Raw genomic sequence first — 11,581 nt, 5'->3', positions numbered from 1 at the left:
CACAACAGAAACTATTATATATATATATATATATATATATATATATATATATATATATATACTCCATCCGTTCCATTGAGAAGTATACATTTCATCCATCCGTTCCATTGAGAATTGAAAAGTATACATTTGATTTGGGTATGGAATTTAAGAAAAAGTGGAATGTTCGGAGAAAAAAAAAAAAGAAAAGTGAGTCAAGTGTTGAGGTCAATCAATATATAATGTACAAAGTTAGTGTAGAGGAAGAAAGCAGTAAATGTGAGTGGGTGTAATTAATTTTTATATTATAAATTTTTTACTATTTTTGTCAAATTTTGAAGTGTATAAAATTAATTGGAACATAATAAAAAAGAAATTGTATAGAAATGAACGAGATAAAGAGAGTAGAAGTTTGTAAAAGTAGAGGAAAACAAGAGATGTGAAAATAAAAAAAGCCTGTAAAAAATAAGAGAGACAAAGCGGAACTTTGAAAAATCAAAAAAAATCATTTTCCCTCGTAAACAATAAACACACTCACCCCACGCTCCTCCCAACTCATTCAATCACTCAAACCCCCAAATCAATCAATCCACAAACAAACACAACAAACCCAAATTATAACACCAACCCACATCAAGATTTACCAAAACACACTGTAAAAATGTCTGCTTTATCACTTCGCCGGAGCAAAGACCCTACTTCCGGCACCAAATTAACCGCTGTAAAACCCACAATTACATCCAAACCCATCAAATCTACAACCCCAGTTGCTAAATCAGTGATGGGTAGTACTGGAAAAGACTCAATTAAAAGATCTTGTGGTAAAGAAAACCCTAGGCCCAGTTCAAGAATTGGGGGTTTTGAGGGTTCTGTTAGGCCTGTTATTCGAAATGTGCCAAGAATCGAAAAGGGTTTCGATAATAGGCTTCGGTGGTCTACGTCTTCGGTTCCGAGAGGTAGGAGTGAGAGTCCTTGTGAATTTAATAGGGGGGTTGGAGGTTTTAGTAAAGCTAGGGTTTTGGATAGTGGGAAGAGTAATGTGGTGGAGAATGGGAAGGAAAATAAGGGTTTTTTTCGGGATTCGAGTGAAATTAGGCGAAGGGGATCGAGAGATTTGGGGAAAAGTAGTGATCTTGTTAAGAATATGGAGGTGGAATTGAAAGGAAGTGGTGGGAATAGAGTTAGGGAGGAGTCGAGGGGGCGGTGTAGTGATCGTTTGAGGTTGAGTGAGGGAGTTGAAAAGGGTGTGAAGGAGGTTGGGAGAGCTTTTTTGAGGAGATCAAGTAGTTTGAATGGTTCGAATGGGAAATGTGGAAGTGGAGGAGGTGGGACTGTTTCGGGTAGTAGGTATCCGAGTAAGTTGCATGAGAAGCTTGCGTTTTTGGAAGGGAAGGTTAAGAGGATAGCTTCGGATATTAAGAAGACTAAGGAGATATTGGATTCGAATAATCCAGATGTGTCAAAGGTGATTATTACTGATATTCAAGAAAAGATATCTGGAATTGAGAAGGTGATGGGAAATGTTGTTGGTACTACGGAATCAAAGTTTGGCATTGTTGACAGTGCTTGTGAGGATAAAGAACGTATATATGTAGCAGAGATGAGTCAACATGATGTGGATCTTGGCAGAAGTTCGGTTAAAGGGTTGAACACTGAGGAGTTAGAAGCAAGATTATTCCCACATCACAAGTTACTTAGAGACAGGACGGCACTAAAACCATCTGTAGAAGGCTTTGTGAGTGGCTCACAAATCGGGGAGCCTGACGTTGAGGAAATTGCAAGTGCATCAAAGATGGAGGTTAAGTTATCTATTCCTATTGATGAGAACCCAATAGCAGTGGAATTTCTAGCTTTACTGAAGGATGAGCAGTTTAAGGATTCGATTAAGGGAGACAATCAGAACATGGATTACGATGCTGTCCAAGAAATGGATGGTGTTGGGAGTTCAGCTGTTCATGAGTCTTCAAATATGGTGACTGGAGGCGGGTTGTCTGAACTTGTGCTCACAACAAGTGAAACACTTGATGAGTTTGAAGATCAAGAGAATGTGCCAACAATGGTAATTGATGAAGAGTCTGAAGAGAGCTGCATTTATCAGTTGAATGATATTGGTCAGAAGACAACGACTGGAGGATGGTTTGTGTCCGATGGAGAATCCGTTCTTCTTGCACACGATGACAGCTCATGTACCTTATATGATGTTCCCCACTGTGAGGTATGCACTTTATAGTTGCGTTAATTGTTAGTATTTAGTATTTACTAAGGTGAAATTCATTCTGCTTCTTACCTTGACTTGAGCATCTGTAAGACTGTATCCTCTCAACATTTTTTGTCATGCTTATGTTGCCAATAACCACACTTTTAGTAGACCCATAACACCTACTTACATGATGTCACACAATTCAGGAGAAAGCTGAATATAGGCCACCGGTTTGGGTTTCTCCTAATGTCTGGAGGGACTGTTGGGTAATTCGTGCCCCTAGTGCAGATGGTTGTTCTGGAAAATATGTTGTGGCAGCATCGGCAGGGAATACCATGGATTCGGGTTTTTGCTCATGGGACTTCTATACGAAGGAGGTGAGAGCAGTTCATATCGAGGATGGGACAATTAATACAAGAACAGCTCTTGCTCCTTTACCTAATAACACATTATATAGAAGGAATACTCTGTCTAGTATTATGGCACCTGAAAACCAGCAATGGTGGTATAAACCTTCTGGACCCCTCATCATATCAACAGCTAGTCATCAGAAAGTTGTCAAAGTTTATGATATTCGTGATGGGGAGCATATCATGAAATGGGAGGTGCAGAAGCCTGTGCAGGCAATGGACTATTCAAGCCCTTTGCAGTGGAGAAACCGAGGAAAGGTTGTCATAGCCGAGGCAGAAAACATTTCCCTGTGGGATGTCGACTCTCTAAATCCTCAATCATTGGTGTCGGTTTCTTTATTTGGCAGGAAAATTTCAGCCCTTCATGTTAACAATACAGATGCTGAGATGGGTGGAGGAGTTCGGCAAAGGCAAGATATTTATTTGTGAATTTCATATATATTTATATTTTATCCTGGTTAAGTTATATCTTTCCTTGCGTTCTATAAAATTTTGATGGTTTTCACTTTTTAAATTGATAATGCTGAAAATTGTTGACGTTGTCTAAAATAGAGTCAGTTCTTCAAATCCCAGATATATACTTTAGTATCATAACTTTTGATTATTACCGAAGTTAAAAAAAACCATGTGATAACTGAGACTAAGAGTTGTGACAGTTAATTTTCTGGTCTGTGCTTATGTGGCTTACCTCATGGTTATCTGTTTTGTGATGCATATTTGATTTATTTCTTTATAAGCCATCAGCGTAGATGCTCATAAATTACTTCATAGCGTAGTAAAGAGGCGGCGGTTGAAAATTTTCACCAGCAGGGTGAGTTTAATTGATGTATATGTAAGTCTAATATGTTGAAGTCCAATGAGGCGGTTGAAAATTTTCAGCAGCAGGGTGTGTTTTAATTTATGTATATTTTAAGTCTAATCTGTTGAAGTTCAATGATATCCCTCCTCATATTCTTCTTTCCCGCATCAGTAATAACATACCTTAGAGCAAGTTCAGTGTTGGTGTTAAAATAGATGTAGCTACTGATATAATTTGAAATCAAAAAATGATTTTTGGTATTAAAATAGAACTTATGACCCAATAATAGATGTAAAATAACACTAAATATATCCAAATAAAGCTATATTCTAATTAACTAATCTTAAAGTACACAATTATATTTATCACTATTTCTTTATTAATTTATTTTGACACTTGCATGCTTAGGTGGCAATTTTAGCAATAGCTATACTTGGTTCTATATTTAGCACCAAGTATAGCATTTTGTTATTTTGCATCTAAGAGCATCTCCAATGCATTATACTATTTTGATGTGAGTTTGTACTTTTATTGTCAAAAGTACAAAAGTAATAAAGTTGGTTGGGTTCAAACGAAAGAATTTTGTTTTATACAAGAAGCATAAGGGCATCTCCAATGGTTGCTTTGAAAGCCCCCTTCAATTTATATTACTCTATATTTGAAGTTGAAGTCTCTAAATTCGTACTTTGATTGTCAAAAGTACAAAAGTAATAAAGTTGGCCGGGTACAAATGGAAGAATTTTGTTTTATACAAGAAGCACAAGGGACATCTCCAATGGTTGCTGTGAAAGCCCCCTTCACTTTATATTACTCTATATTTGAAGTTGAAGTCTCTAAATTCCATCTCCAATGATAGTTAACTTCATCTTTATTTTTGAAGTAATACACTGTTCAACTCTATATTTGAAGGTGCACTATACATATAAGGCAACGTATAGGCTGACACATGTCCATTCCACTTGTTCCATAATATAGTGGTACATGTGTGTATATTTATAGTTTTATATGTATATAAAATGGGTTTGAAGTAAAATTTGAAGGAATGGTTGGAGAAGAAATAGTGATTTGAAGTGAAAAAGGTGAAAATTTAAAGATAAAGTTATATTAAAACAAAGTAATGGTTTGAGATGGCCTAAGGGTAATGTTGAAATAAACAAAAACTTTAAAAATTTAGTGTAACACCAAATTTGATGTAACATTTGGTGCCACCAAAATGGTGTAAAATTTAGAGTTAGGTTGGAAATAAATTTTACACCATTTTGGTGTAAAGGTACACATTAAGAGTTGGGTTGGAGATGGTCTAAGAGTAAGTCCAATGGTGGTGCTAAAGTGGGTGCTATTGCTATAATATAGCACCCACACAAAAAAAACCCAACTCCAATCAGGTGTTATACTTGGTGCTAAAATAGCAAAATGCTATACTTGGTTCTAAATATAGATATAAGTATAGATAGTGCTATAATTGCCACATAAACATGCAAGTGGCAAATTGCATTAATAAAGTAATAGTGACAAATATAGTTGTGTACTTTATGATTATGTAATTTGAAATAGAGATTTATTTGGATATGTTTGGTGCTATTTTGCATTGATTCTTGGACTATAAGAGCAAGTCAAATGCAATGCTATCCTTCTTGCTATTGCTATATTATAGCCGCAAATACAAAAAAACTTAACTCCAAAACGGTGATATACTTATATGCACATATGCATCCTTGGTTCTATATTTGAAACTCCTTGCCACATCATATTTTACTACAAATAGAGGGAAAAGTTAAACAATTATTGTATTGTACATTACAAAGTATCAAAACTATATTGAATTAGGTAAAAATTAAAATATTTATGTAAATTTAAAACTAATTATAAAACTAGCATTTGAGTGCAACTTTTATTTTAGCACTCAAAAACACTTTTTGGTGTTATATTATGGCAATAACTATAGCTATTTTGAATTTAGTATTGGACTTGCTCTAAGTTCTATTTTAGCATCAAAAATCACTTTTTGATTTCAAATTATAGCAATAACTACATCTATTTTAACATCACCATTGAACTTGCTCTAAGTTTAAAATCTCATTGGAGTTGATTTTTTTGCTTGAGTGCTATATCATAGTAATAACACCTACTTTAGCATCATCATTGGACTTCTTTAGTCCAATGATAATGTTAAAATAGATGTAGCTATTGCTATAATTTGAAATTAAAAAATGATTTTTGATGCTAAAATAGAACTTATGATCCAATGGGGTAGATGCAAAATAACACCAAACATATTCAAGTAAAGCTCTATTTCAAATTACATAATCATAAAGTACACAACTGTACTTGTCACTTTTACTTTAGCACTAAGTATAGCACGCCATTGGAGTTGGTTTTTTGTGTGGCAGTGTGGGTGCTATATTATAGCAATAGCACCCACTTTAGCACCACTTGGACTTGTTCTTACATTCTCAGTTACCCACCTTTTAAAACTTATACTCCTTGATGTCATTTCATTTTATCCTATTATCATTTGATTGAAGTACCGAATCACTTGATATTGTCATCACTTTCCTCATTTTTACTTCTTTACTAATTTCTTTACCAGGGTTGTCATTTTAATTCTATGTTGTCTATGTTACTGTATTGTAAAACTTATACTCCTTGATGTCATTTCATTTTTATCCTATTATCATTTGATTGAAGTACCGAATCACTCGATATTGTCATCACTTTCCACAATTTTACTTTACTAGTTTCTTTACCTGGGTTGTCATTAATTCTATTACTGTACTGTAAAACTTATACTCCTTGATGTCATTTCATTTTTATCCTAATATCATTTGATTGAAGTACCGAATCACTTGATATTGTCATTTCATTTTTATCCTAATATCATTTGATTGAAGTACCGAATCACTTGATATTGTCCTCACTTTCCTCAGTTTTACTTCTTTACTAATTTCGTCACTAGGGTTGTCATTTTAATTCTATGCTGTCTATCTTACTGTATTGTATTGCGCAGGCAAAGGATGTTGATTTATGTACAAAAACCTGCTACTTAGTGTGTTCACTAGTTTAACCCTATACTGTTTCTAGCATCAATTGAATTTATTTAAAAAGATTAAAAAGGTATGAGGATGTTATTTTCTTCTCTTCAATTTAGAAAGAAACAAACTATAAGAATTATAAGTTTTTATTCTAATTCTGTATGTGTGGGTAGCAGCTACTTAAACAACTATATTATATGAAATCGCGACAGATGTAAAAGTTTTACACTTGTACTTCTATTTTAACTTAAGGGTTAAATATCAAAGTGGTCACTGAAGATCATATATCAATTTAATCATCAAACTTAACGGGGTATCATTTGGATCACTAAAGTAATAATAAATATCAAACAGATATCTCAAAATATGTGCTCGAGAATTAAAATTTATTTTATGGAGTTCTAAACATTTTTTTTAAATCTTATTACAACCAAATGAAAAGTTATGAATTCATAGTATTTTAGATGATTTTTTGAGATTTTTAAAATTTATCTACTAATTATTTTTATTTAAATAAAGCAAATGACTACAAAATTAAAAATAAATAGTAGATAAATTTTAAAAAATCTTATTATATTATAGAAAATACTAGAATTCATACATTTTAATTTGGTTGTAATAGGATTCAAGAAAAATATATAGAACTCCATAAAATAAATTTTAATTCTCGAACACATATTTTGAGGTATATGTATGATATTTATTATAACTTTAGTGATTCAAATGATACCCCGTTAACTTTGATGATTAAACTGATATATGTCGTTCAGTTGAATGACCACTTTGATATTTAACCCTTTAACTTAATACTAACTTTTTTTTTGTGGGGAAACATCATGAATGACATGCTAAATTTTAAGCTGTAAAGTACACTGTATTATACTTCTTTATATCTACTAAATAGTTTCATAGATCGTTGTATGCAACATAATCTGTTTATTTAACAAAATAAAACATAATCTGTTTGAAGACATTTTAGACGATGTGTGCCTGACAAGTAGGGACTGATAATCAGTATTAATGTTTTTGATAAATGCAATTGCAGGGTAAGCTCTTCTGAAGCAGAAGGTAATGATGGTGTGTTCTGCACTTCTGATTCTATAAATATATTAGATTTTCGTCATCCAACTGGTGTTGGTTTTAAGATACCCAAACTTGGAACAAATGCACAATCGGTTTTTTCTCTTGGAGACTCCGTATATATTGGCTGCACCAACTTAAATCCATCCATGAAAAAGCAGTCATGTTCCCAGGTCCTACAATTTTCCTTGCGCAAGCAGAGGCTTGTTAGTACCTACACATTGCCAGAGTCAAATGCTCACTCCCATTACACAACCATAACACAAGTCTGGGGAAATTCAAACTTTGTCATGGGAGCATGTGGTTTGGGATTATTTGTTTTTGATGCCTTTGACAATCAGTTGCAATCTTGCAGCAGCGATTATGGCAGCATGCAAAAAGTGAGAGACATGATTGGACCAGATGATATGTATTCTCCATCTTTTGATTACTCAAGTTCCCGAGTGTTGCTCATATCAAGAGACCGCCCAGCAATGTGGAAGTACTTGTTATAGTATATCTAATGAGTTTGAACTATTGCTGTGTGTGCATGTTTGTGAAGCACTCAAGCATTTTTCTGTTTTTTTGTGTTGCTTTTTTCTAGTTATCGGTGTTAAGCGCCGATACTGTATATTAATTTACAGCTTTTCTTAGAGTGAAACAGTAGTTTGTGTGTTTAGCCATTTAATGAAAATCAGATAGTGGTTAGATTGTGATTTTCTGGCATCACCTTGTATGTTTTTTTTAAAATATGAGTACCTAAAAATTTTAGCTTCTCAAATTGAGGGGGAAAACATATGAAGTTTTAAATACGAGGTTCCATGGTATAAAGTTTTCAATGCTACTATATTCTATCATGGAATGATTTCTTCATGATTGTCAGAATACTGTTCAATAACAATATCAGTGTGAGGAGATTGTTGAATTGCCTCCAATTGAACTTGTACAATTGCCCTCTTGGTAGAAGATGAGGCTACATTGTTATTGATGAAGTATGTGAGTTCATTTTTTTTTTGTCTTTTTTTTGTGTTTAGGCCGCTTTGTTAGTGTGCAAATGAGGTTGCTGGTTTGGTTGTTCTTGGTTTTACAAAATTACATTTTTCATGCGGTTCTGGTGTTGTTTTGAGTGGGCACTCCTAAAAGATTACTGCTTTGCAAGCAGATTTATCTAGTTTAATTATTGATTGATTTTCCGCAATTTGGATCTTTGTTCAGTCTAATTTTCTCTTAGTCCTTGGGATTTCTGGCCTGTCATGGATGGAGATGAAGCAGTGGTTGTGGGCTAATGATTTGTCATGGATGGGAGTAGAGCAGGCCAAACGAGCGGTTTGGCTCGGCCCAAACGTAACTCGGCTCGTCAAATATTTGCCTGACTCGCCTCATCACATGCTGGTTTAATATTCGGCACTAATCGGATATCCACACGAGCCGAACACGAACTGCAACATCCGAAACCGGAACCGCTCGCCAAAACCACACCCGAATAACAATTTATAAAATAGTTGAACCAGCCCTTCTATTCGCGGTTATTCGGCCTGCCTATTCACACAAACACCGCGAGTGAGAATTGGGTGGTTTAGAGTATGAAAATATAAAAGGTTTGTTCCGTTTTTTAGATAGGAGTACTCTCAAATCAATTGTAACAATTTTCTAATTAATAAAATTTACAGAGGTACCGTCCGCTTTTCCTTATTTTAATATATATTATATTTTAATACATATTAGTTTTTCAAGAAATTATATTTTAACAGAAAAAATTAAGATCGAGAAAAATAAAATGTAAAAACAAAACATGTTATGTGTACAATTTGCATACTGTGTACAAACAAAGAAAACAAAAACAAAAATAAATAGTAAAAACGTGTCTGTAAAAAACATAAACAAAAAACAAAAGTAAAAAGTAAAAGGAAAACAGATTAAGTAATACTAATATACAAACTCTGCTGCTGACTGCTGTGCATACAAAACAAATGTGCATACAAAACAAATAACAGAAAGAAGTAAAAGGTTATTAGCCGCCTTTATTCGGCAGTGAACCGCTGTTCAAAGTAGGGCTGCCAAACTGATAATTCGGATCATATTCGTATCCGAATTCGAATTCGAAAATTTGTATTTGTATCCATATCCGAATCCGGAAATATTTAAAAAATAATATTCGAATTCGGATCTGAATCCGAATTCGATTTTCAATTAAATTTTTTATTTGTATATTAAAAATTAAAAAATATGGTAAAAATTGTAATTTCATTTTTAAAAATTAAAATAAGATTTAAAGCGATTTTATCCTATTTTAATTTATTCAAAAAATAATTTTTATTTATCTTTTTAATATATTTGTTATCTTTAAATTGTTAAACTCAAATATTTTTTTTTTACATATGTCAATATTGTTTCAGAATTATATAAAATTTGTATTAACATAATATTTAAATAAATATATATATGTGTGTGTATGTATTTATATACACATACACACAATATAAATTTAATATAATAAATTTTAAATTAAATAAATATTTAAATATAATATATTTATTCGGATTCAGATATTATCGGATACAAATATGCCTATATTCGTATCCTTATCTGCAATCGTCGATTCGAATAAGGATAATATCTGCTTTGTTTCGAATACGAATAATATCCGCTTTATTTCGGACGAATAACGGATTTTTCGAATTTTTTGACCGTCCTAGTTCAAAGGAACCGTTTTATTCGTCTGAATCGCGGGCCGTTCACGGGTCAGTAGTTTCAATAACCGGCTCGGCACGGTACGGACCGTTTATTTACACGGGCATTCGCGAGTTCTGTTGTAAGTAAACCGACCCGTTAAAAATTCGGTCCGGCACGCACGACCCGTTTGTTTGTTCGGCTTTAGATGGGAGCATGTACACATATTTAAATACGAGTACTTCCTCTGTTTTGTTTTAATTATCTCTTGACTTTTTTTATGCTTTGACCGCATAAAGAAATCATCATTTTTAAAATTTTCTTTTACAAATGAATGCATAAAAGTCACTAATAAAAAAAACGAAGAGAGTACGTTATATGACTTCATTATCACAATTATTGGTGTGTAACATGTGTATCATATCAGCATATTCGACCCTGTAGTGGCCAAATTTGGAGTAAAATCATCCCCTTTAATCTCTTTCCACTTGAAATTGGTGATTAACTCCCTGATCTGGTAAATACAAGATTCAAGCACAACGCACTTTGAGTCTTCCTTAAGTTCAAAATGGTGGTTCCAACGGAGCGTGTTTGCTTGCTTCTGTGTAGTAAAACAATCACAAACATTTTTGTGAATGCAACACTTTTGTGAATGCAATGGATGAATTTGAACCCAAATGTTTGTTAGATGCTCAAACGTTGCCTATATAAGTTGCAAATCTATTATTTACAGGAAATATACTATTTTCATGATAAAAATTATCACATGTTCTTAAAGATGGAAGCTAATAATTCGGTACAACTTCAAAATTCTCAATGTTTTCCCAGCAAGAAATTTTATCGAATATGATTTCTTTCTTCTGAAGAGAGCAGAGGATACGATTTACATATCAGCCTACGAGTCTACGATAACTTCAGAGAACTACTAGTCTGTGTTTAAAACGAGGTTCTTACAGGATGGAATACTAAAGAACAGAAGCCTGGAACTGGAAGTCATAGTATCTTAGAAAATGGTATAACGAAATATTCAAACTTCATTCATGTATTTAGTTGTTTATCCTAATCACAATTAAGGTTTTGATGGCCCAACGCTACTCAGAAACTTTGAACTCTTGAAATTAAGGCCACTCACTCAGCTTTCCTATTTAATTTCGATAACTGTATCAGTTTTAACTAGTCCTATAATTAGTTGAAATATACTGTCAAGAACCTCTATAATCCTTTAGATCCCCAACAATCAGTATTAATTCGTTGTTGTTAAGCATTAAGGTGGTAGGCTTAAGTGGGACATTTGATACTGCAGACTTACTGTTTTTGTAGGTCATATATGCCGTCAAGAAAGCATGCAGAGAGTAGGTACGTATAACTGTCGCTTACATCAAAATTTATTTCTTCATTTGCCCTCTTGTACAACATGTCTGCCCTAATAACC

The 11,581-nt window shown here is 33.4% G+C and overlaps 1 protein-coding gene across 1 annotated transcript; it reads left to right on the top strand.

Moving 5' to 3' along the window:
- The first annotated feature begins 501 nt into the window (after positions 1-501).
- On the top strand, positions 502-8,310 carry LOC141700294 (KIN14B-interacting protein At4g14310). Its single transcript, XM_074504088.1, has 3 exons — positions 502-2,194; positions 2,386-2,999; positions 7,466-8,310. The coding sequence occupies exons 1-3, from the start codon at positions 641-643 to the stop codon at positions 7,992-7,994; spliced, it is 2,697 nt and encodes an 898-aa protein (XP_074360189.1). The 5' UTR covers positions 502-640; the 3' UTR covers positions 7,995-8,310.
- The last annotated feature ends 3,271 nt before the right edge of the window (positions 8,311-11,581 follow it).

The sequence above is a fragment of the Apium graveolens genome, unplaced genomic scaffold, assembly GCF_009905375.1.
Source record: "Apium graveolens cultivar Ventura unplaced genomic scaffold, ASM990537v1 ctg2057, whole genome shotgun sequence".
NCBI classification, from domain to species: domain Eukaryota; kingdom Viridiplantae; phylum Streptophyta; class Magnoliopsida; order Apiales; family Apiaceae; genus Apium; species Apium graveolens.
Note: the sequence above shows the minus strand (reverse complement) of the source record. Positions and strands in the feature narration are given on the sequence as shown.